Source organism: Struthio camelus, chromosome W (assembly GCF_040807025.1).
Source record: "Struthio camelus isolate bStrCam1 chromosome W, bStrCam1.hap1, whole genome shotgun sequence".
In the NCBI taxonomy this organism is placed as follows: domain Eukaryota; kingdom Metazoa; phylum Chordata; class Aves; order Struthioniformes; family Struthionidae; genus Struthio; species Struthio camelus.
Genome location: NC_090981.1, coordinates 54,472,968 through 54,499,712, shown reverse-complemented (window position 1 = coordinate 54,499,712; position 26,745 = coordinate 54,472,968). Strand labels below are relative to the sequence as shown.

Here is a 26,745-nt window from a genome sequence, read left to right as displayed (position 1 = left end):
GAACACACTGATTTATTAGTGTTTAAACAGCTCAGCACAGAAACTGTATCAGCCCTCATTTATGCATTAGTGGTCTCATACTGCAAAATAATTTTTATTTTTATTTTTTTATTTTTTTTAACTAATAGGCACTGAAAAAGAGCTCAGCAGTTCAGAGCTTAAAGACGACCGGGTTAATGGTACAGATGATGGCATTTTTATTTCTTGGGAGTCTAGAAATACATATGACGGTTACATTATCGACTGGTGTAACTTTCCAACGTCGCAGCCCTGTGATCTTCAGTGGAAGAGATTTGGGCCCCACACTTCCAGTGCTCTGGTCAGCTCAGGTGAAAGCAGAACAATTTTTCTTTCTGATGTCTGTGTAATAGTTCTTATGCTCTGGGTCTTAACTGAATTTAACATACAAATCCTGTGGAACACTGTAATTCTTTGAAAGCGGGTGGCATCATGGTTTGCCTAGTAGCTGGATTAGACACCGCACATATATCAGCACCACTGAGGCTGTTTCTTGGAAATCGGCATAATGTTTTGGCAAAACCTCTTCTGAGTAGCCTGTAATAAAGTCTTGAAGGAGGGTAGTGAAGTTAATGAAGGAGTTCAAAGTCTTTTCAGCAAGACAGAAGCAGAATGGAGCTCTGCCTTATCTGTAGCACAGGTCAGAAGTTTAGACTCGGGCAATATAACACCGACTGCTTAGTGAGAGGTTTAATGCTCTTAGTGTGCCACAGAGAATGTGTCTTGGCACCAGTCCTTGCTTAGCACCAGTTGTGTGTTTCTATCCTGGTGGTAGCCATTAGACCTGAATTCTTTCTGGCTGTGTGAAAGTCATTCTGATACACTTATGCAACTGCAGGATTATAGCCTTCCCCAGGTCTCTGCCAGCTGAGTTCCCGTTGGAATAAAATATGTTTGATCAAAATCTGACCGAACACGTTTCGATATGCAGCAAAGAAACTGCACTTCAATTCATACAAACACATTGGGGTGTTTTTTTATGGGAGCCTGCCTCCTCCCTGAAGGAGAGTGCGATAAGAGCCTTATCGGAGAAAATGTTGTCCGGCTCCTCGATGGGTTGCGCTTGGGTAATGTGCCTGGGAGTGAATGTCTGTGAGGGTGGCATGGAATTCTTATGTATGGATGCATGTCTACCTTAAATAGTCCACAAAGATGACCTTCGCTTATGTCAGAAACAGAAATGAAATTATCTTGCTCTTTGATGCTTTTGGAGTCTAATGTGCAGTCGTCTGAATACTCTAGAGCAATAAAAATGTAAAAAAACCAAAACAAAATGAAAAAAAAAAAAAAAAAGGAAAACTTCTCAATTCTCTGTTTTGATGAGAATAAGTATTTTCAATTCACGTTGTGTACACTAAGAGTTGGCGTACTCTGTGTTCCCTTCAGTTGACTTAATAGCACAGTAACACTCAAGGAAGGAAGATTTCTAATGGATTCTAGTTCCCTGTATAAAGCAGTTAAGTAAAAGCAGAATCCCAAGAAAGCCATTTTTGTAATCAGTTCGACTATTTTCTAGTTTCTTTTGTGCCGGGGGTGAGATACAACTTCCACATCTATGGATCTGTTGCTAATACAGCCTCCTTATTGGAGAAGAAGACTGGTTATCTCAAGGAGCTCCGTAAGTTGGCAACATGTTTGGGGTTTGTGTATTTGCTAAGTTGTTCTGTCACAAATGGGGATTTCACAGGCTTTTTCCTGTAACTGGTTGAAGATGCGTTTGCTGTGTTGTTTCTGTATCACTGAAGCATGCAGAAGTTGTAAAACAATGCACATGGCTTACATGCATAGAGGATGTTTTAACTACTGCAGTGACCAGGCAGCGTCTGCATTAGTCAGGGTAGATAAACTAGGACTATGGTTAGCAGTCATTGCTTTGTGTATAATGTGGACTACATGAATGCTTTGTGAAGCTGACAGGTTTTTGGAGAGCTTTGGCTGTGTGATGCTTTTAAATACAAGTAGAATTTAAACTGAAGTACCACTTGGGAATTTAGAATTGTTTCAGGTAAGCAGATAAACACTCTTGGAAAAAATGGCAAGTTTAATATCAATTTTCTTTCTTCCAGCCCCCCTGCTTGACCCTACTGTGGAACAAGTTCAGCTGACTTTCCACGCAGTAACGCTGTCTTGGGATTCTTATCCCACAAATGAGTCACAGCCTGGTTTTGTAAGAGGTTACCATGTTTATGTTTCTCCTGTGCAAGAGGACTGCAATTTGAAAGAATCTAAAAAACATGTTCTTCCAGGTAACTGACTAAGAAATTCTCTCATTGGTAATAGGTAAAAGGCAGTGTGTGGTTGGAGCTGATGCTGCAGTCTCTTGGAAAGGTCATGATAGACAGGCAAACTGGCACATTAGGCATGAGACAGATTTCAACACCTGCTGCTTTTGCTTCTTCGCTAATGTCCAATGTGTTATCGGGCAGAAGCGGAGTCCTGGCATCATACAGATGTATAGCCTCGGGTCCTGTTGTCCGTAACTTCCTTTAACTCTAGAATGGATTCACGCAGTGGCTGCCGGAGGAGTCAAGCTTCTGCCTCTTGCAATCCGAGTTCTGAATGAATTTCCAAAACATCTGTTCGTGGTCTACTTGGATGAGACTCATAGGAAGCATGTCAGTTTTACTAGGATTTGGGGTTTTTTAGAAACAGATGGGATGTTATTTATTTATTTGCCTCAGAATTGGAACATTGTGGAAATTCCCCATTTAAATTCCTTTACAGTGAAAATATTCGTGTCTGTGCTCTACGGTGGAGCTTCTTGTGCAGCAGAGCTAAGCTGGGGTATGGCACAAAGCCACGTTTAATCTTTTGTTTCCGATTTTCCTGCTCCACAGCCAAAACTGCTCCAGATGACTTTGATGCATTAAAATATTCAGGTGTTTCTAATACATTCAAGGGTGTGGGGGAGTTTTGGTTGTTTTTTGTTGTTTTAGGGGGGAGGTTTGTATTTTTTGCCTTGCCTCATCTCACAAGTGGGCCATGTCCTGTTTCAGATCCTCTTTGCTGATTAAACTAGTACCAGGCTGAAAAGTCTAGTTTGAACTGAAGGAGGCTTATGCAGTAGTTCTTACCAGAACTAAACTAATCATAGTGGTACCATAATTTTGCAAGTAATCCCAGTTAGGAAAGGCTTAATACATTTAAATCAAAGATTTGCTGCTTCCCAGTTTGCCTGAGCCGGCAGATAAGGGATGCAATGACTGGGAACAGGAAGAAGCTAACCCTTTTCTGCCTGGGGTCTGGAGTTGCATAATAGAGATGCAAGGGTGTTTTGTTTGTTTGTTTGTTTGTTTGTTTGTTTGTTTTTCTTCTCCAGGCAGAGATTTCTTAATCTCTGAGGATCTACAGGATTTTGCAGAAAAAGAAAGAGGCAAGACCAAATCAGTTATGTTTAAAAAGCTCTAGTAAAAGTGAATGAAAATAAATAGTTGCTGCTTGTGACAGGAAGTTATTAGGTGGTCTGCCACAGGACGGGCTGGGCTGTGGACAGTCCAGTGAGAAGGCATGCGAGTCTAGCCAGATGGCAATGAGTCAGGATGCATCATCTTTCCCAGAAGAAAGTGCACATATTACAAAGAAGATGACTTGTTCTGTTATTTTAGTGATTTAGTCGTCTCAGTTACACTGACTTCTAACATCTGGTTTCATTTTAGGTGGTTCAGTGCTATGTAAATATAGAATTGAAAACCCGGAAGAAAAGAGATACACCGTGAAAAACCTCATGCCAAATACAAAATACAAACTAGTGGTTAAAGCATATACAGGTGGAGGAGAGACTCCCATTGTTAACTTTATTTACATAGAAACGCCGTTTAATTGTGAGTATTGACACTGATAATTTGTCTCCTGGCAAAAGGATGGGAGGATGCTAGGTCAGAATAATGTTCCTTTCTCAAAGGACAACGTTTAATTCTAGGTAGCGTGCCTTTGAGAAATGATCCAACTGAGAAATAAAATGCATGCACCAACACAACAGTTTGATGCTTTTAAGTAGCTGTATCTTTTTATTTTAGAAATGAAAAGAATTTTACAACCGCAAATCTCATATCCTTCTTGGAAGTAGCTTCATACACGCATACCAGCTTGACCAGTGAGTCCTGTTTGCGAGAATGCATTAAAGAATTCTGTTTGCATTTAATTTTTCCATTGATTATAAAAATAGTTAGACTTGTGTGCAAATAGATTATTTCTATCAGGATTCTTGAATTTCTGATTTTGAAATTTATTCAGATCGCTCTTTAAATCAGTTAATGAGTTAATTCCTTCATAAGTCAATAAGAAAAGATTGTTAGCTTGAGCAGTCTGGGCAGATTTGATTTTTCAAAGCAGAACAGGAAATCACTTGCCTGTAATTCTGTTCCCTTGAAAATACCACTCAGCAGTCTCAAGTCTTTTGAGACTTGTGCTCCAGGTTGGAGATACCTAATTTTGAAAAAATTGTCTGGAAGCGGGGGTAAAGGGCGAGAGGGAGGAAACGGTTCACTGTTTGGTATTGGCTTGTGTAAACAGACTTCCTATTTTACACGAGCTACCAGGGCTGCTTCTAAACCCTCACGGGCAGAGGCAGTTCTGCCTCTCCTCTCCCTCTTACGCCAGTGGTCCTGCTCCCACTCCAGCCTTCCCTGGCGCAGGTACAGCCACGTGTACAGCCACGCAGGAATCAGTGCAGGGGCAGACCCATTTCTAAAATTGCCCAGCGAAGAATAAAGGAGAACGTAACTTGCGCCCGTGCCCTGCGGGACACGCACGCCCAGAAGGCAGCAGCTAGAACAATCGGCCAGGGAGAGAGGAGAGCACTAGTTCTTTCAGTCAGGACCAGCTTGCAATAGCCTGAGTTGTTCATGCAAACATAGCCCAAGGCTGTATCTTCCAATCCAAAGGAAATACTGAGATACCTGTGGCAGCATAAAATCCTAGGAGAGCAAAAACACTGCTAATGTCTATCTTGATACAGTGCATCCACACTGGTAGTAGAGACAAACCTAAACCCAAGTGATAAATGAGATTTCCACTGCCTTAACTCTTGAAAAATTCGCTTACAGGTAAGAAGCCAATGCGAGCAGAGTGCAAATTTAAAAACAATCTAGTAATATTTCAGTTTTGTAAGACAAATCAATGTCCAAAGACATATAACTGCATCCTAGAACTTACAGCCAAAATATTTTGCAACTACTTGCAAACCACAGATCACAAAATTTCACTGCTGAGTTAGTGGCTGGTGTCCCACGTAGACTTTAGGATGTCATTTTGTACCAGAAACTCAGGTTGTATTGACTTTTAACAGGTGAGAAATTGAAAACAAATTTTTAAAGTATTTTTCTTTCACAGCAAACGTGCTGTACCTTCTAGTCCTGCTAGTGATTGTTCCTTTGGTAGTAGCAGCTCTATGCCACTGGAAGATGAAGTGGTAAGTTATAATGCATTTTTTTTCTCTCCTGTAGACGGAGAATGTAACTAAGTGTAATTCACAAACCCCAGCTGCAGCTTGTCTCTTCCAGCCTGTTATAAGGTCTCATTCACTTTTTCCTTCGAATGTCCAAGTGCGTGGATGTTGTAGGTGTTTGGCTTGCGGCATTTCCCAGACGCTCATCATCTCCTGCTGTTTCTGTATAGGTCTGTGAGTTGCTTCTGCTGGTAGAATATGCTTTGATGAGAGAACAAAAACCTCATTTGTTTTGCTCTCTTGCTTCCAGGGTGAAGGAGTGCTGCTGTCCTGTAATACCTAGTCCTAACAAGAGCAAAGTGCTTTCATTTAAACAGATTACGGTGAGATCACTGGACAAATCTCGTATTTTTAATTTTTCCAATGTTTGATTAGAAAAGTTTCACAAAAAATTGTTTTCCTGTCCTGGCTGTGTTTAAAAAATGAGTGGCGCTCATTATACAGAAATAAATGTAACCTAACATCATGCTTTGACATCATTTTGTGGAAAACTCTCCTTTCATGTGATTCTGCAGAGATCACTTTGTATTCTGGTGTCTGTTACTGCCAAGAAAACGTGAAAGCATAATCAGACAATACATGTTGACAGCTACTTCTTCCAATATTACTGTTTAAAATGAGCTTGGAGCACAACAGACTCTACCTTAGAATTGTGCACTTTGCTGTGCTCTGTGAGCTGCATCTGTCCGCCCCTCCTGCCTCACTTGTCTGTCACACTGTCAGTTATTGTAACGCGCACGAGAGCGACCCTCTGGCCCTTGTGTGGGGCTCTGCCAGGCGCTGACAGGTCTGGCTGGGATGAAGAGGAGGGCAAAATGCCTTCAGCTTCCCCTATAGGCCCTTCAAACGGTGAGCTGCTGCCTTTACACAGCGCACAAGAGGTCCCAAAACTTGGAGCGCGTCTCGCACCCTGGCGCGTGTGGAAACGTTGCCAGTTTAGCTGTTAGCATTCACTGAAGGAAGAGTTTGTAAAACTTACACCCTGCAAACTTCTGCTGCTCTACAGTTGCTATTGGTTGATGCTGAAAACTGCCCAGATAAAACCCTGGCCAAGTTTGTAAAATCTTTTTTTTTTTTTTTTTTTTAAAGTTCAATATGATTAAATTTAATTATTTGATAAATTCCACATAAAAATCCAGCTTCCATCAAACATCCTCTGTGTTCTTTTCCTTCAAATTCAGTTCATTTATATGAAAACTCCCAACTTACTTACTTACTTACAAAATTTACAATGCAATTTTAGAGTTGTTTGTTTGTTTGAAGTAATTACTCCTTTTCCTTTACCTGACCTTCTTTCATGAGTGATATTTTCTTTTATGACTCCTGTAGATTGGTTCTGAGAAAGTACTGAAAGTCAGTGACTGCGTTCCTGATGCTCTAGCAGTGGATAATAAGTCTGAAGCCCAGAAGTTGCATTTGTGGAGCCACATGTCTTCTACTCCAACAGAAGATAAGATTAATGTTCACAATTCTTCCTGGACTTACCCTAATCAAAATGGAGAGAGAGACTTTGCATCCACACTGAAACCTATAACTCACAATTGGTTTGAAAACTTTGCTTATTCTTCTCACGTTGCAGTTCAGTCTGACCCCTATCAAAACTCAGAGCCGTCAGAAACAAGCAAGCCACACCTGTCAGCAGTGTTGTACCAGCCACAGTATTACATTGATATCTTGAATGAAGATGCTGTCTCAGCACACAGACAATCAACTGGCACAAAGAGCAGTTTGAGATATATTTCACAAACAGATGTGCACTGTTTGGGGAGGAGGCTTTGATGTACCTTGTACCAGGCGATCCGTGCAGTGTTTGGGTTACAAAATACAAATCAGAGTTTCTGAAGCCACAATCACTTCTCTTTTTTGATGAAGACTTCTTGATGAAGACTTTCATCAGCCCTACTTCTGTTAATGCTACAAAGCTGTTGCTTCAGGAGTAGTTTAAAAATACTGACTTTTGCACTGGAATGATGTGTGCTTGATCACAAGTTTGGGCATGATGTAAGAAAGATTTACATGCCAATATTTTGTGGCCTATATTATGTAGAGGGTCAGATCATAGCCCTTCTTCATACCCTGACACAAAGAGCTGCCCTGCTGTGTAGAGGTTTAAAAACTCACTCATTCAGCAAGCAGACAGGTAAGCATAATAGATAGATAGGTTGTCACAGGCAAGGTGTATATTCACTTACTTACTTAGAATACTCCTCTGTGTGCACTTACTTACTGCTGCTCTAGCCAGCATATATTGTGAAAATGTGCATGGGACAGTACCTGGCATCACCATGTGCCTTGGGGTATTTATCAGAAGGTTAGGTCAGCCGGGGGTGCTGTGCTTGCCCCCAGAATCACCATGGAAGAGTCACCTGCATTCAGCATGGTGCATTACTTCAGGATTAGAAGTGACACTATCCTGCAGAGACGGCTCTCTTGCTCTTACTACCCTCTGCACCAACAGCCTACACCCTCCCTGCCTTCTCCTCGCTTGTATATTAATGACACTTGCTTGGGACCACAGTGAGCCAAAGCCACCATTTCAAAACAGAGTACTGCTTGGTCTCAGCAGGTGAAGGCGCATGCAGACAACATTTTACTAGTACAGGCCCTTGGTAGTAGGCTGCCACTCCCATTTCTGGTAACTGGGGCTCCTGGCACCTCAGCCTACCTCTGGAAGAACGACCCTTTTAAATTCCAAGCCAAGTCCTCTTGAATTTATTTATTAAACAAAAAGTAGTGTGGGGGATTAAATTAAGAGGAGCTGTTTTTTTTAAGCAGGGCAGTTATTTGTGGAGGTACTGTGATGGCACTGTGTCTCCTCTTGTATAACCTCAACTTAACTTGTTTAGGTAATCAGAGTCTCTACTTAAAATCTAAGCAGCTACAGACAAAAAGGAATTGTTGCACTGAACCACAGCTAGGCGTTATACTGTTGCTCATCAGTATTGACATAATGGATACAAGCTGTGCTGCCACAGGAAAGCCAATCAATCAAAACTTATATAGACTTTGAATAATAAAAGCATTGCCTTTTAAGTAGCAGGAGGAGTGTTCATGCACATGAAGGTGAATTAAACAAATACACAGATTATTGGGTTTGTGTTTAGAGGTATCTGGTTAAAGGCCACTGCTCTGTGTCAAAGTCTAGATTCCTCACGGAGGTTTAGTTGAGACACAGAGAAAATGAACCGGTTATCTCTTTCAGTCTTTAGACAGTGGAGCAAAGAAACACGTTTGGTGACATTTTGAGAGAAACCAGCAAAGTATTTGCTATTTGATGGCAACATCCCCGAGAAACTTTTATTCCTCCCTTAATGTTTATTTCCTTTGAGTCACAGTAAATGTGAAAGTTTTCTTTTTGATTGCTGAACATCGTGGTATCTTTACAACTTAGAAACTACTCCAAAGCATTTCATTGGAATACAAATAATACTAGCGTTTTTCTCCAGCAGTAAGCCTTTTCAAGGGAACTGTTTTGTCACTACTGAAATAAAACTTCCTCGTTGTTCATTCTAAAAAGGCCCATGCATTTAAAAAGGTTTGAAAGGTATCCTAAATCAAGGCACAAACATTAGGAATTCCGATACAGAACTCAATCAAAGAAGTCAGCCTGTCCCATGAAACACGTTTTAAAAATGGTCCAGTTCTTAGTGCCAGAGCGGAGGGCTGCAACCACAGCATGATTTCCTACTTCTAAGCTACAATTGCTGGGGCTTGGCTGCCCTACCTTAGCACAAGGCGTGACAGGGAGGGCGATGTACCCAGTGGTGCTTCCTTGATGTTCAGTGAGACGCTTGGCCCAGCAGCGAGGTTTCAGCTCAGCTCCTTTGTCTCTCCTGGGCATATCCAGCACAGGGGGAACCTCACCATTGGGAGGCAGGGAAAGATTTTACCAGGTACGTCACATCCGGGCAAAAAACAGAGCCTGCTTGACAGCAGGAAGAGAAGTTAGCCCCTCTTCATCAGTAAAACCTCCTGCTTGTTGATGGTGCTCTTCATGAAACTACCTGTACTTAAAAACACACAGGCAAGCAGGTAATTCTGAGGAAGATAATGCCTTCGTATAAGTCAAAGGGTACAGACAGGGCCTTATAACTAGAGCTAAAGACAGAGACAGTATTTTTGGCAGGGGGTGGGGGATGTGTTGCCACACATAACTTTTTTTTTTTTAAATCATGTCTTGCATTAGTTACGGTTGAATGAGTTCAAAACTCAAATCTTTGTTTGGTTTTCAAAAATGGAATTTGTGTGTTTTATTTTTGTCAGTTTTTGTTTATAATTCAGCTTTCACATCTACTTTTGAAATGCCAACACTTAACATGTGTAAACATCACATAATGGAAAGTGATTAATTTTCAGTATCAGTACACTGAATTCTTTAAATAAAAATGGTGCACAAAATATTAGAGTCCCCTTCTAGTTTTACAAGACACCTTACAAAGTATTAATGTAAAATATATTTTTGACAAAAAAATATTTGGAAAGCTTAAGGTCATTCTAGTTAATTAGTAACTTACAAATATAAATAAAATTCCAACCCATTTCTAGTGCTGAGAGGTACATATGAGACAGAACAACTATAAGAAGTTTAAGTACATTTTATTAACAATGCATCCCTTTGATAAGATTACGCTTCAGGAGGCTTAATGCCCATAGACATGAACTGTACACACTATACAAAAAAAAAATCAAGGTGGGCAATACCATTTTGGGACAAGCCTCTGTTTAAATTATACACAGCTCAATGCAATATTTTTACGGAAAATATATAAATACTTTTTCTTTCTATGTTACAGGTATACAATATAAATCAGATTTCAATGTCTGTTCAGTGACCTACAAACACTAGAACCTCCAAATATGTAGCAGCGTATTACTAAATAAAAAAAGACCATGTGGGGCAGGGAGAATAAGTCTTGATTTACCTCGATCCCTTCCCTCCTCAGAAAGATTAATGTACATCATCTCTTGTAATGCAGCGTTAGGGATTCTGACAGCCAATAATGGAAAAGTTTTTCAATTAAATCTACAAAACGTCTGCCTTTCCCCCCTAAGACATTGCATCTTGTGCTAAAACAACCTATTCAGTGGCAAAATGGCATGTTACACTTTTTGGCATAAATTACATTTCTCAAATTAAATAGTGTATTTTACAAAGCAATTCAAGCAAAATGTGCAATTTCTGCATGCTGTGGCATTGCTATCCATCTAATTTTACAAAAATAGTCCAAAGAAAATCCACATTCTTTGCTGAACATATAAGTCTGTTGCAAACAAAAATATCCAGGGAACCAGAATTAGGAGTTAAACAAACAAAACAAAAATACCCAAGGAGCTGAGGGCTTCTAGCAAGATACAGACATGGTTTCTAGCATGTTCCCAAAGGTCTTTTACAGTCTTCAGATTTTACTCTCATCTAGTATACCCTTTAATAAGCACATGGTAGTAAAGGTTAACCAAAAATATAACAGTAAATAGGGGACCTGTTTTCAAATGCCTCCACAGCAAAGCACCGTTTAACAGGACTTCCTGTGCAGGCCTGCCAGGAGATGAGTGGAAACCTTGGAGACACTCCAAAACCTGGCAAAAATTCTTCCTTTAAGATTTCTCATCTTGAACTTACTATACTCACTTTACAAGGGTAACACAAGTTTCCTGAAGTCCCGATACCAAGATCAAAACATAGACTAAGATGAAGACCACCAGCTGTCTCATCTCTCACCAGGCTTTAATTATTACCTACCTCTTGAAATATTTCTAGACTAGCTCGCTCTCCCTCTCTTTATGCACCTATTAAAGGTGCTAAGAGTTTTCTTAAGCTTCTCACTGCTTATTACAATTCTTTCTTTCAGGATCACTACGCATGCTTTAAAGTAGAATGACAAGAAGATGAATGCTATTAATGGTCATTGAGGCCAAGTAGATATTTTAAAATGCTTATAAAAGGTAGCTAACCACAGTGTGCCAAGCCACTGTCCACTAAACTACTGAATACTTGAGTACTGGGTCTCGGGGGGGTTTTTAAAAAAAAAAAAAAAATCCAGTCAAATAAGAACAGTCAGATAGGAAAAGCAACTCAGGATTTCACGTATAACATGCCAAAGCCCTAACATACAAGTAAGCACATACTCACAGTTAGGCACCTCAACACATCTACAAACCCCAAGTGGTGTCAGTGAGAGTTAGGTGCATCCAACATCCCTGAATTTCTGATGCCTGAAAGTCAGTCTCTCTCTCTCTCTCTCTCTCTCTCTCTCAAAAAGGATACTCACACCACCCAGCTCCGTCCTCTTCTACACTCAGTGGAGAGAGACAGGCTCTCCAGGAAATAATCCAGATTCTTTTGATTAGATTTCTGCCTTAAACTGCCCTTTGGTGGAAACTGTCCCTTTCCACTGACTATAAAAAAGGAGATTAAGGAAATTAGCCAGCTAATTTAGTAGACTATATTCAATTGGTTTCATATCCAGCATCTATTTTCCCACTAAGGGTTTAACCTCAGACCTGTCTGAATGTTTTCTGTGCTAGCATGTTTAATCATTCGGGAGTTTTCTTTGCCACAGCAAACAAACTATATTTGCATATGGTATAACTGAGTACTATATGCTTTACCATTTATTTAATAGTATCACAAATTGTTAGGACTGGAAAAATAGAAAATGGATGGTCTATCAGCTTGCTACCCTTTCCAGGAAAATGGGAGGATTTTCTATTACACTTAATGTATGCAGACTTTTTATTTATTACTGTTTTTTTTTTTCCGAAGTTTTATCATGAAGCAAAATAAAATCCCCAAATGAGAACTTTGAAAGGGATATTTTACAAAAGAAATTGATAAAATTAGAAATTCACAGTTTTATAACTAGGCCAATATCAAATTCCTTCAATTATAATACCCCTTCACTTGCCAATTAAAAAGAAATATTAATGTGAGCTTAATATAAACTAATTCTAGAAATGTTTATGTTATGTATAGCATGGACTTTACGTCCATTATGCATAATTTGTTGAAATCTACTGACACTCATACACTTTTAGAAAGAAAATCACGGTTTATAACTGAACTTGCAGCAATAATTAGTTTGTCAAGTTTTGTTGTCATGGATCCCCACACAAACTGAGTATGTCAGAATCTATAAGCATTTCAGGATGGAGAATCTTTTTAAAGTATTCTGGCATCTCTTTTGCTTACCTTTTTAATAATCAGAGGCCTTCCTATTGCCTTTTCTACATTAAGTGCTATGGATTAAACTGGTAACAAATTAACCTTTTTTTTTTTTTTTTTTTTTTTAAATACAGGTGATAACACTTGTTTATTTTGCTTCAACTGCAGAAAAATAACACGGAGTTGTTTGATGTAACCCCATCTAGTTATTCAAACAAATCTCTTACACTCTAGCCTAACTGAGGTAGTGTTTGAAACTACTGTATAAGATATGCTAGTCCCACTCTTGGGAACACTACATTATTTCCTTTGGAGTTTACACCACTATTTGGTCTACTGTGACTGACATTTTGGTTTTACAGAAGCATTTATTTCTTACGACCAGAGAAGTTCAATAGTTACTGGTGGGTATGTTTTCAAAGCTTTTCAAACACATTTCAACACATAAATGTATTATTTGTGTCACTGACCACGGAGGAGTTGAATCGGTTTCTTTTTGCTCTTTCTTTCAATGGGAACTCACGAAAAAATAATATAGGAAACTAAATTTGACTACGAGCAGCAACTTACAGATCTGCTTTACCAGAACCTGACGGTATGCAGTGCACGTAAGAACTCAGTGAAGTGATCTCTGCCAAGCAGTGCTGATGTGGCAAGATGATATTTCCACTAAGAGCAAATAAATTCTACATTTCAGTACAAATCATGTTATGCTGTTAACGGTTCACAGACCTACTTATGGAAGTCTCCAGTAGCATAGCTAGTAAGATCAGGGTTATGAGTATTAGGATAAATTTCACTTATCTTCATCTAAGTATTAATCTGACAATTATTTTAAAAAAAAAATGGTAAGAGCGAATGGAAAAAAAATACATTCTACCTAGTACAGTCCAGCTGAATTATTCACCTATATCAAAATCAAAGGGTAACCCTTTCTATTACAGGCATTCTAACAAAGATGGCCATGCTACTGTATATATACATTTGCATATATTTATATTACCCTTTTATAAAGGCTTCTGAATCTTTAAATGCATGACAGAAGCGGTGGGGATACTTAATTTTTTTTTTTTTCTTCAAACTTGCACTCATTAGTTTAACCACCTCACTAGTGACATGATAAAGGCAATTGTTTTCCCCTAGCAGTCAGTGTATCATGTAACTTGTGCAACAGGTCTCAATACCAATATAAATTTGTAAGTACTGCTGCTTCAAAATTTGGTTCTTAAGGCTTTTCACTGCAATTTTTAGTACTATCTGATGCTTGATCACTCATACATTGAAATTCAAGCAAACCTTTGTTTCTATAAAAGGCTGTTTCCATGGAGCGTGGAAACTGCTTATTTACTATGTCGTCTTACAAAAGCAGCAATGATTAAATGTTTTCAAGTTCAGTTGATACAATATTCATTTATCTGATAAAAATCATGCTTGTTAAAGGTTTTCAATTAAGAATATGACCAACATACATACCATATGAGCATGAGTCTAGGATCTTCAAACACGTGCATATCATTCAGGGAAAACAATCTGATTTCAGCATTTTAAGTTTAAATCATTTTTTGCTTTTAAATCAAACTGTAGTGAAAATCCTTAACTGGTCGCGATAAGATACATATATGTAAATGCAATGAAACTGGAGAGACTGCTAATAAAATGACTTACAACTATAGTAATATTAAAATAACTTAAAGAATACCTCAGGTTCACAGAGGCTTTTCTTGCTGTCTGAAATTATAACCCCCCCCCCCCCCCCCAAGTAGTGTTACAAACAGTACGAAAACTAACAGAGCAGGGCTAACATTAAACCCCCCGGTGTCCACGATTACAGCACAGCTCCCCATTGCTGCCAATGGAATGCACCCTCAGATACTCTGATTCCTGGTATCCAGGGGTTAAAGAGCAAGGCATCATTCTGCTTCTCTGGAACAGATTCAAAAGTCGGTCATAAAAGATGTCTCTGCACATTGTCCTATTTTTTTTTTTTTATTTATGTTAAAAAATGAAATGAAAATTTGTGGAGGTGTTCAGTGCTCGGCTCTTGCATATACTGGTAATTACTATTATTAAAACTATGGTAATGTTTAATGTTTGAGCCCCAAAGGGCTCAAAAGACTGGGGCAGTAACTGGTAGAGGAAAAAAAAAAAAAAGGTTTTCAGTTCACTCTTTAGGTACCAGTAGCTTCTGGAACAGTCTAGAAGATGACGCTCCAAACTTTATCATCCAGTCAACTGGAGGTTGTCTGAGGATTTCAGGAAGTCCATATGTAACACACTGCCTGAGACAGAGGTCAGGATTCAGCTGATGCGTCAATTACTGGTTGTTTTGTTGGTGTTGCTAGAACAGCCTCTGCTTCTTCGTGCATCTAAAAGAGAGAGACAGATGTAATATTAGTACCTTCTTTAGATATTTTACTAGAAAGACATAAAATGCCTTGCCTGTAAATCATGCCTGAAAGTATCTTTCATTTCGAACATTAAACCTGCACCCAGATGGCACGCTTTGGTGCATTCAACTTACTTGTAAAAACTGTACATCTTGAAATAGCTCTTGAATGAACCTTCGAGATGGGAGTCGAAATGTACAATGCGCTAACAAGTAGGACACCTCAGAGTAAAGGCATATGTCATCAAATGCTTGGGGATACTTCTCCTTAATTCTGATCAACAAGAAAATAAAGTTTTAAAGTCCTGCACAGACTGTGTATATGTGTATACATGCAAAACTATATACACGGAGATATGCAATGAAACACCACTACGGTTAAATTACTGTTTTGAAAGAGAATGTGAAAGAGCAAGACATTAAAGACAAAGCAGAAATATTAGAAGGAAAATTCTTAAAAGAGTTATGACGACAAACCGCTCCCACTCGTTCATGCAAACATGGAACAGATACCCCTAAGTGTATTACTTATACACTTACATCTGCTGCAAAGCTTAGTGCTGCACTTCTGAGGTTAAAGCTTAAGCTTTTACATTGTGTTCAATTACTCCGGTAACACACTATGAAATCTGCTTGAAAATTTTTTTGAGGAGTCAGAAATAACGTGGATCCCTATAAGATCTTAGGGAATACATACAACTGAATGGTGCTAGAACCGTAATTCAAAAAAATGTTTAACTTACGTCAGGAGTCCAGTTTCATGGCCCTTAGTTCCTACTGAACTACTCAAATTGATCACTAAACGTAAGACTTCTTTCCGCAGCAGTATCCTACACACTGGTGTATCATCTGGGATTGATTTTACTCCTTGAAAAATAAATTCAACAGTATGAAATACAAGCAGAATAGTCTTTAATTGTGTTAAACTTATGTCACATGAATGAGTTTCAGGGTTTTATATAAACATGCCTATACACATGCATGTGTGTGTGTGTGTATACACACGTGTGTGCATGTACATATATGTATATACAATATATTCCTTTCTGAACTACCAGCAAATATTCCCATCAAAACTTACAAGTACTACCTTCATGAATTCTAACATGGCAGTGTTTAAAAAAGGTAAACTAGCACTTCATAAATGCTTTGTGGCATTTGGAAAAACTGAAGCCACTAAGATTCAATGACAGCACTGTCTTTGTCGCTAAACGATGTTGCTAATTGGAAGGCAGATTAGCTCTTCAGTTTGTATCAGATGCTGGTAAAGTCAGCAACAAGCTACTTCACAAGAAATTCTGATAATGCAAAACATAAAACAAGTTCAAAAAAAGAAACTGCTTTCTCTTTACATGAGAACATGTCAATGATAACATTTAATTTCTATTTAAACTTCAAAGGTCTCTCATAAAAGACAAATTCAGTACTTTATGTACTCATTGAATTTTTTTTTTTTTTTTTTTAAAACCTACCAATACAAGGAAAAAAAGACTATCAATTCCATTGTAGTGTATGATACAGAGCTCTTCAGGTTACCTGCAAAAATGCCATTCAGCCTAGGCAGAAGAGTTTGAAAGTGTGTTCTCCTATCTGCTCTAAACATGGACAATGCTGCTACCTTAACTGATAATGATTACGGCACCCAAAGCGTGTGTTTTTGTTTGTTTGTTTGTAAGTAATGGGCATTACTTTGTTGCAAAATATTATTTTTCCACAATACCTGGGAAAATACTTTAAGAGTTTTTGTCTTTAATATTCATAAGGCTTTCAAACTTACCTAGTACAAGCTCTGTACTCTTGGTGCTACTAGCTGAACCATGGGATACTGCGTCACTACAGCCTGAAATTCCAGAAAATTTGGAGGAATGCACATCTAAGTGATTGTGCATGGTCTGCCCACACCAGTCAGTATACGGAATGTCTGAAAAATCTGACAGAAACAAAATGTTGCATCTTTGTTATTCATACTTTTCTTCACTTCAAATGCTTATCTTACTTTTAAACAACGTTAAATGTGCAAGACACTGATGCACTAAGTGTGGTAACTGTTAGCATGCAAAGCAACACTCAGCTGGGAAACTGGATTCTGGGTTTCTGACATATCATACACAAAATTTTCTTAAAACAAAACAAACAAAAAAAAATCTGAAATACACAAGGGAAAACGATCAACTCTTAAGCACTGACAGAAACCTGAAAAACTACGACGACATGTAGAGCTCGTACTGATATAACGTTGCTCTCTTATATCACTTTAAAAGGATGTTCAGAGATGACGGTGTTGCTGTCTTGTATATAAGAAATTTTTTTTGCTCATACAACTACCACAGGTTTTGCAGAAAGTACTCTAATTCCATTAGAAGGAGGATGGTTTCACTATTCGTAAGTCTTTGGTATTTTGAATGAAAGCAGACGAATATAGAATACAGGCTTTTAATTGTTGTGCAGCTAACAAAACCACAGAAAAACACAGGCTTGAAGGGAACTGGACATCACCTAGTCCAACCACCTGCCCAAAGAAGGGCACATTTCAAAATTTGATCAGATTGCACCTGATCTATCCAAGGACAGAGACTTCAGAACATCTGTGGGCATTTGTTCAGTGCTTAACCACCCTCAATGCAATGAGTTTTTCTCCAGATGTTCAGCAGGGATTTCCACTACTACAACATGTGACAACTGCCTCTTGTCCTTTTGCTGCGTGCCTCTGAGAAGCACCTATCTGTCTCTTCTGTAATCCCCCCCTCCTGGTATTTGAAGACTGCAAGTTAGGGCAGTCAGAGGACTGATCAGTCTTCTCCTCTTGAGGCTGAACTCAAGCTCAAACTCAGCGCTCTCAGTCATTCCTCACGTTTTGTTCGTCACCCCCGAGCCCATCAGTACTCTTTACGTCCCCCAGCCTCTCTGCAAGTTGTGCTTTTGATTGATTTCCCGTGAAGGACAGTATCACAGATTAGCAACCGTTTCCCTTCTTTAACGCTCACTAGGCTTCTGGGTCAAGAACGAACCCCACTTAGATCTCTTACCTCCAGAAAAGTTCCTAATACTCCGCATCTCTGCTACCTCCCTGAAGGACTGACTGGGTGTACCTATATTACCATTTTAGTTCTGTTGAGGCGATTTGCTCCAAAATGTGCTCCTAAACACCCCTACCGACTTTGATTTGACTCACCCTGTAGAGCAGTTTCAGAGCATGCAGACTGCATTGCCTTTTGGATGAAACTAAATGTAAAAGTGCACTCCTACTGTTAAGATGTTCAGTCCCTGGATGCAAATCACAGCTAGACTGAAATAAATCCTCCTCAGGTGTCATCAGCTCCTCAGCACCAATTGTTTTGCCTCACAGGTCTGCTCTTACTGTACTGCACTACTTGTTAATGCAGATAGCACCTCTGTCCTGTTGAGAGATGCAATAAAGTGCCTCACTGCTCCTGAAAAGCGTGAAACTCATCAGAAAAGTTCCCATTAACTGCAGTACCCTCGGAGATGCTTGGGTTTGTTATTTAAACATTCAGATGTACAATAACTGAGACAAACAAGCCAGACTTCGCATCGTGATCTTTAAACCTATCATTTTACTTTTAAACAACGTGGGAGATCTAAAAATTCATAAAACAAGAAACTTGCATACCATTCCTTATTTCAATATCCATACTACCTCAAGATTTTCCCATGATTTCAAAAATTCCATTTTATGTTTTTCCCCTCAAACCTCTCTCCTCTAAAAGAGGTCTCTTCTAAATCAGAGTCTTCTCTCTTCCCAATCCTAATCTCTTTTCTTAGTACATCCATTAGAAATTTGTCTTTTCATCGGATATTTCAGGACTCGGCATGCTATTTTTTAAATGTGATCCCAGAGGAAAAAGAAGAGAATGAGGTCTCATATTTCCTGTGAGACTACAGAAAAAGCTCAAGAACAAAGTAAATTCCCCTTCCCATAGAGAAGTATGTGCAATCAGTTTGGGTCATGAGCTGCTTCAGAAAACTGCAGAGGGTAGAGGAGGAGCATAATTGCACAAGAATTACAAAGGACGTGAGGCTGCCAGAAAACAAAGCATTGCCTTCATTTAACAGATGTGAGACTGACAGCGTGCTACTAACTGAATGCATATCACCGTAGTAAGATAGTGAGGATTCCTACTAGGTAGGAGTTGGGATTTCCATTACCAGATTACCTTTTCATTACAGATGCTGTAAATGGCATGTAACTGCAAGCTCTGCAGAGCAGGTTAGGAGGAAAATGACCAAACCATTTCAGAATCATTTTATTTGAATCTCAAAATCCGAAGAAAGACGACTGAATCCCAGAAATTACCGCACAACTTCAACAGACTCCTTAACGAGGTTTTTTCCTTCTTGTTTTACGGTATACATACTTGAAGTCAGATTTTTCGTTAGTTTGAAAGCAAGCCTCAGTTTTCAGAGAAATTGATTTACAAGGGCTAAGGTTTAAAATTTTGCATTTTATATTTTGATACACTTTTAGAAATTTTTAAAAAATATAAACATAACTAACACTACTAGAAACTGAAAAGATGGAAACTACCACAGAAATACCACTGGTTGCATAAGGAAAGCTAGTATTAATGAGCTTATTAATGAAAATTAATTTCAAGGCAGTACAGTCAATAAGAGAAAACTATAGATTCATCATTTTTAAAGATGAACATAATTCAAATTTTTTCTTCACTTCTATCACACTTCCCCACAAGAGGACACTAACCTGTTCGACTATATGAAGAGTTCACTTTGTTGTTAGGCTGATAACCCAGTATTTGAATGCAAACACAATAAAGACAGTTCTCATCTGTGTGCTCCTGTAGTCCAGTATCCTCTGTATTTTCTAAAAACTGAGAGGCATCTGAACGGCTAGTATTCATTATTTCTGTGAGACTGATCTGCTGTCGAAGCATCTGAAAAGGACTTTTGACAACATCACCTGTACCTGATGGAAGACCTGTGGATAAGCAATTAAACATCAGAAAAAACAAAACCCCACAACCAACAGTTAATAATATATTATTTGAATTAAATTTCTCCCTTTAAGGCTAAACGGAAAAAAAATCTAGATAACTTTTCGGAAGGGTCAAGCTCCAAGATTTGTTAGCGTTACAGAAATAAACATAGCATTTTAGTCCTAGCTTATTATAAACGACAAAATATCGCAAAGGATACAATTAAACCTACAAACACACATACTGTAAGAAGATATGTGGTAAAGTCTGACATTATTTCACCATTAGTAATATTTATGTAATGCTATGTTATGATAATGTTATGAATTTTCACAGTATCAACCAAGATTAGTGAAACAATATACCAGATGTATATCAATGACATATGCACAAATGAAAACAAAACCACAATTTTAAAAACAACGACTTAGTGCCTGTACCAGCAGGAAACTAGACTCAACAATGCAGAAGCAAGCCTAAGGCACTTCAGGGACATGCTCTTCCCCGAGTAGAAAATAGCAATAAATGCAATTCTGAACAAGAACTACTTTGCACCAAAACTTACAAACTACAGAAACACACTTTCAAGAAAATCAGCTTTATATGTTACGTTAACAACACAAAATAAAACAAAAAAAATCATTAAGATGCATCTATTTGGATGTTCAGTGTGCTTGTGATAAACTTCCAGATAACTGAGAAGCAAGACGACAGCTACCCTGTACTACTCTAGAATCAATACCATCAGTGCTTCTTTTTTAGCTGTCCTACTAAAAAGATACATATCGATGCCCTACACGTTTCTGACTACCCTGGAGTAAAAAGGAAGCGCATTCCAGAACAAGCCAGGCATTACAGAACACTTGCAATTCTCTTGTACCATGTTCCATCACTTCCGCTGATCTCAACTGTCACAGAAACATCACAGAAAGACAAAATTTACTTTCTGAAACACACACCTAACACCTTTATTGGTACCTCTAAATTCACATGTAAGCAAAGGGGACTCAAAATGTAACAGCTGAATGCATCTGCAGCATTATACTTTTTATCTTAGTTTAAAATATTGTTACTTCAATCCACTGTCACTACCAGTCTTTGCTTAGCAATAGCTCATGTTATAATAAAAGATACAAAGACTTTCTTCCTTAGTTTATTAGAGGTGGATCGCGTTTGTGCCGCTTTCAAGCGGCACTGCGTTATCTTGAACTATATTAAACAAGGAGTTCATGGTCTGTTATCCTGAAAGCCAGAACACAGCTCCCAAAACTTAACAGCAAAAGATAACCTTTTTTTGTAAATAAAAATAAAACCCCCAACCCCTCCCAAACAACAAATACACAAGTAAACAATGGAAATGTACAGAACAGGAAAAAAATACCTCCCGCATCAGGTGCGAAGACCCTAGCTCCACGATCATCAAATGGAGGTGCGGTTTTCTTCTGGAAATACGGAGTTTCCTTTACCTGGAACGTTCCAGTGAAAATTAAAATAAGCACAGATGACGATCACATACAAAGGAAAAATGTATTTTAAATCAGGACAACTGCAGGTAAAAGATGTAATTGAAAGTGGAAGTCAAGGATGGATTCCCGAATACTGAAGAAAAGCCAATGAAAAGAGCGTACATTTGTGAACGAGCATTTGCTAAGCAAATGCTCAGTATTACTCAGTAAACGGTAAAACACAGCGGTGACAGGCTGTAAGGAAATCGGTGACCCAGAAGCGGCTATTCATGAGCTGTCCCCGATCACTCCAGAACACTGGACATGTCTCAGGAGAGCAGAGCAAAAGCAACAGAGGGATGTTCCAGAAAATGAGTTGAGAGAGAAAACTGAGGCAACAAAAATAGGCCACAAAGACTGTGAAAGAGAGGTTAAAGAAAAAATAGAGTAGTAATTTCATAAAGGAGGAACAGAAGCAGAAACGACGGAAGATCTTGCCTTTGCTCTTGTTTTAGTACCTTTTTGGATTATTAAGAAAGGAATTTAGGTTTGAAAAGCAACGACTAAGTAAACTAAAGAGACAAGGAAGACACTTTACTTTCGCTATAGACAGTGTTCTGTTTGTGATAATTAAAGAATAGAATATTAGACCTTGTGATATGTCAGTGCCTACTTAACTAAATAGAAAGAAGAAGAGAACTGATAGGACACTGAGATAATCTGCTTTAACTTAAAGACAAATATCTGTGAGGTTAAATAATGTAATGCAATGGTATGGCAATACAAATGTGAATAAAGTAGCATTAAATCAAGGGAACATGGTAGCAGGAAGACTTTACTGTGTGATTATACGCATTATATGGTTGACTAATGAACATATAAACTAGTTGGCTAAACAGATACTAAGAAATATCCATAAACTATGCCAGTTTTAGTATATAAACTGTCAACTAAAAGTCCTATGACAGCATATTTATGTTACCATCATTTAACATTCCTTTAAGCTATTGTATGCCATTGTTTGCCTAGTAATACATACAGAGATATTAGCACAAAACAGACTGAAGCTTTTCTGTAAACAGGGTTAGAAAAGGAACTCCCGATCTCCCAAATGCATGCCTTTAAAGTACCACATCACATTTTCCTTACTTTTGCAATCTACTCTGTTTCGATGAAAATGCCACAGTTTGCCACTAATGCAAATGAGCCCATTAAATCATCATATAAATACCTGAAATATTTCATTGATATCCACTGGGAGAGCAAGGCCAATGTAATCATCAGAGCTACCGTATGTAGCATTAGAAACCATGGAGCGAACAGAGGAGGAACGCTGAAGGGTGTTTTGGTTAATAGGACTTAATAAATCTTCTTTATCTAATGAAGCATAACTTAAAGCTTTCATGAACCTGTAACATTAAAAGAGTAAATCACAATCTTCGCAAATTATTCATTCCGGTACACCACAAATAAGGAGGACTGCCGACAAAGACTACCCTCATCTTCCCGCTGTAAAACCCAGAGCTTGTTACTCTGTCAAATTATAGTTACGTACCCCCGTTTCTTTCCTTCTAGGCATCGTACTACCTCATGCTGTACTGCATGGTTTGGCAGTTCCTCAGTTAAAAATTTCTTACGATCTTTTCTTTGAAAGTTACGGGACAGGGGCTTGAAGAATAGCAGGATGGAACTTTTGCTTAAGGGCTAGCCAACCCTGTAAAAACCCCAATTTTTGCCAACTTAACCAGTCTTTGAAAATTTACAGCCCACACACAATCAGTAAAGATTAAGACTTTTAAACTTCTATAACTGCCTTGACTTGAAGTGTACCTATACGCAGAATGTACCTTTTTGGATATTCAGACTCAGAGCTATGCAGGCACATCCCTGTAACTGCAAAGTCTGGGCTTGCTAAGACTCAGAGATGAGATCAAGGAACTTTTTAACCTGTACTCTAAAGAATCCATCCACAAACTTGAACCTGCACAGTGAGCAGAGTTGACTGTGACAAGCAGCCTGAAGAACAAGAAAGAAATTGGCTGGGATAATGAGATTGGAGAGAAAGGCAGGAGAGAGGAAGCTGGAGAACAAGTCCTCAGTGCTGACCACAGTCCTAATGATGGAAATGGGACCAGTGGCTGAGGCAGGGAAAGGATAAAATCCAGGTAAACGGAAAGTTAATGAATTAAAATTGAAACCAAATTTCATGGAAATGGGAAATTTGCTTGGCCACCTCTCTTGGATGATCTGTGTGGTGGATTAAAGCTTCCTGTTCTGAGATGACCAGGTAAGTGTCAATGTAACACATGATAGACTTCATCTCTCTCATCACCATTCTTCCTCACAGTTGTTTAAAAATGAAAAAAATCCACACATCTAGAAAACCACACTATGGCTTACGTTAACAGAACATTAGCACTGAAAAGGTAAAACAAAAAGGTTAGGAAGTGCTAAAATACTAAGTACACATCCTTAGCACAGTGCATACAAATTATTATGCTACCACATCTTTAATTACAAAATCATACACTGTTTTTTCACCCGTATTGCTACCTCATTTCATACACTGCACTGGATTGAAAGAGCAACTGCATGCAGTGGCCAAGAAATCGTCCACAGGAACGTTGCCTTTGCTCGCAGTGGAAGCGGAAAGCACACAGTGAAACGAGGCATGAATGTAATCATAGGAAGAAAGTAACGGTTAAGGAAAATTAATTTGCAGGAGTTGATTTTATCCCCTGCTCGGCCACAAATTCAATGCACTACTGACAAACTTTTTTTTTTTTTTTTTTTAAATAAAAAGATTAACTTAAGAAAAATGATCTTCCTAGAGGTCATTACATATTTCCCAATTTTTAACTTGATTTGCAAACTAGTTGAATGATCCTAATTTTTCACATCCTAGCGTATGTGATGCATATCCCTCATTCTCCGTTATTAGACACTTTGCACATAAAAATGAAATTGATCTTTCTATATAAAAAGGAACTATACCTTTGCGTCGCTTTTAATTCTGCAGTGTTTTGTAAATAAAGCTTATTCTATGTAGACACACTAGTACTGATTGTCGTGTTTATATCTTACACAAGGAGAGACATTCATTAGATGAATTGTATTAATATGCACTCCGCTTGCCTGCAAAATTTGGTTTAGCGGTAGACTTTAAGGATCTCCAAGTCAAGATCTTGTCTCTAAAAATTAATAAATATATAAAAACAGGTCTGCTACATAGTGATCTCTCTCAGATTACACTGTTTAACTTGCTGTGTAGACTGTTCTGTGCTATTATATTTTCTACTGATGAGACGTTGGTTTAAACACCTTACACCCATACACCCCCAAAAAACCAAACCAAACCAAACCAACCTCCCACAATCAAGAACAGAGTTTTATTCAACCAGGCAACTCAAAGTTTCGTCTTTCTAAAATAACTTTAGACCTTCACATTAGGCCTTGAGATAGAGAAATAGTACTTCTGTTTTACACTTTGAGACTTGGAAAACTGGAACACCGAGAAATATTCCACATGACCATCCAGCTATGCTTCAGATCTTCAGCTCAGAAATAGCACAGCACCTAACATTGCCATGACTGCATTCCTAGGAGGAGCAACTCACCCCACGGCTGCTCTGCCAGTACTACTTGGTCTTTTTGCTGAACGCAGGAAAACGTTACCCATGCTCCATCTCCCGCTCCGAGCGTTTTGGCATCGGGCACATACTGACGCTGCTGCCTAGCAATGCCTAGCTCTCATCTGTACTACCCAAAACAGGAAACCAGCACTTCATTGCCATGTTATTCCCTCACTTCCCTCTGTGAAGGCGTAGCGTTTGTCTACAAGCGCTACAAATTGGTTTTACTGCTTTCAACAACGCTTAACCGAAACGGATTAGAAGCACTAACACAGTCAGAAACCAGATCTCAGGAGCATCTATCAGTTCAGTTGCTTTAACCTTCTCAAACCACAGCCATCCTCATCAGAGGCATAAGCACTCCAGTCATTTCAGCTCAGTGTTAAACAGGTCAGCTCAAATCCTTGCATCAAATCACTAATATGAGAGATCACGAACAGCTAAGCACCGGGGAATACCCTTAGTATTATGTTGCATGCGCAGTCTCAGGATGAAAGTCCCCTGCACCAAGGCTGTTTTATGTATCAAGAACATGAATGCAGACGTTGGTACAATACAACTACAGACGCAGCATAATCTGTACAGCCATTTTAGTCAAACTGATTTGCTCAAGGCTACACAGGAAGCCTGTGACAGAGCAAGGAACAATACTTCCATTTTCCATCATCCAGGCTAGTGCAGCTTACCTACTGCATCGTCCTTAGTCTTATCCGTACTCTCAGTCTAATTCTAACTTAAACAAAATAAAAGGTACAAAACTTATCTTTCATAACATCTATTCAGAATCACTTGAAAATACCAACAATTTCGTGACATCACGCTCCTAATCAGGAAGGAAATTAGTACTACAGAAACAGGCAGTACATACTCAGCTGGGTACCTGGAGTGTAGTTCAGGGTCCAGGCATTTGCTGCCTGTACAGTAAGGAGGCGACTAATGTACTGGCAACTTCTCCCCTTTCTCTCATGTAGGAGAAGATATTCGGGTAAAAACAGAGATAGAAAGTGTCTTTTCCTTTTCAGAAGCAATCTGAAAGTCCACTCACTAAAAGCTCATTTGAAAGGAAAAATTTGGAAAGTGGGAAAGCATCCTAAGAGAAAGTTGTTAAGCACTGACTGTAGTAGCTATGCCGGGAAGAATGTCAATGTCATGAGCTAGGTATCCTACATAACTATCCAATTAGCTTTAAGAACATCTAATGTCACTCAATAATAAAAAGGTGGCACTGCAATCTAAAAATACACCCTATGAGTAAAGCCTTTGCCCTGTTGAAGCTAGAAGCCAAACTCACATTCGCTTCAGTGGGACCTGTATTCTCACCTCAAAGCCACAGCGCACACAAAAATAGTACACAGGCAGCACTCCACATCCTAAAGTCTCACCAAGTGAGGCAAAACAAATTATTTTCTGAAAAAGAGATCCAACCCATGCACAGTTTGGTGTCATTTCAACTTCAGCAACGTTGTCAGTGTAATTTTCTTTCACTAATAATAGAGGTACACAGGAAGACGCCGCGATAGAAGAAAACACAGCCTTTTGACACTCTAATGGCATGAAAGGGAGCGAGGACAGCTGTGAGTACTGGGCCTCTCAGAGCACTTTGGAAGTTCAGACTTCTCATTAACCTCACTAACTTCTGTACTGCCTTCAGTGAAGTTATCGGACATGAGGCAGTGACTGTCACTTTTTAGCTGAAGCTGG

General features: G+C 38.9%; 2 protein-coding genes across 10 annotated transcripts in view; one reads left to right on the top strand and one right to left on the bottom strand.

The window, feature by feature from the left end:
• The window catches only part of LOC104147795 (oncostatin-M-specific receptor subunit beta), a 38,046-nt gene extending 27,907 nt beyond the window's left edge, over positions 1 to 10,139 (top strand). For 5 of the 6 annotated variants that reach the window (XM_068924725.1, XM_068924727.1, XM_068924729.1 and 2 more), the window contains 7 exons: positions 129 to 329; positions 1,535 to 1,636; positions 2,085 to 2,264; positions 3,675 to 3,839; positions 5,350 to 5,428; positions 5,715 to 5,787; positions 6,794 to 10,139. In XM_068924725.1, coding sequence (XP_068780826.1) covers positions 129 to 329; positions 1,535 to 1,636; positions 2,085 to 2,264; positions 3,675 to 3,839; positions 5,350 to 5,428; positions 5,715 to 5,787; positions 6,794 to 7,243 — 1,250 coding nt within the window. In that variant the 3' untranslated portion in view covers positions 7,244 to 10,139. The remainder of the gene's footprint in view (positions 1 to 128; positions 330 to 1,534; positions 1,637 to 2,084; positions 2,265 to 3,674; positions 3,840 to 5,349; positions 5,429 to 5,714; positions 5,788 to 6,793) is intronic. The other variant, XM_068924730.1, reaches the window with a different exon arrangement.
• Positions 10,140 to 13,703: 3,564 nt separating this feature from the next.
• LOC104147796 (rapamycin-insensitive companion of mTOR) overlaps positions 13,704 to 26,745 on the bottom strand; it is an 88,748-nt gene continuing 75,706 nt past the window's right edge. For 3 of the 4 annotated variants that reach the window (XM_068924721.1, XM_068924723.1, XM_068924724.1), the window contains 7 exons: positions 22,644 to 22,821; positions 21,349 to 21,433; positions 19,736 to 19,969; positions 16,790 to 16,942; positions 15,756 to 15,879; positions 15,148 to 15,286; positions 14,619 to 14,992 (listed from right to left, as the gene is read on the bottom strand). In XM_068924721.1, coding sequence (XP_068780822.1) covers positions 14,918 to 14,992; positions 15,148 to 15,286; positions 15,756 to 15,879; positions 16,790 to 16,942; positions 19,736 to 19,969; positions 21,349 to 21,433; positions 22,644 to 22,821 — 988 coding nt within the window. In that variant the 3' untranslated portion in view covers positions 14,619 to 14,917. Of the gene's footprint in view, positions 14,993 to 15,147; positions 15,287 to 15,755; positions 15,880 to 16,789; positions 16,943 to 19,735; positions 19,970 to 21,348; positions 21,434 to 22,643; positions 22,822 to 26,745 lie in introns of all 4 variants that reach the window. The other variant, XM_068924722.1, reaches the window with a different exon arrangement.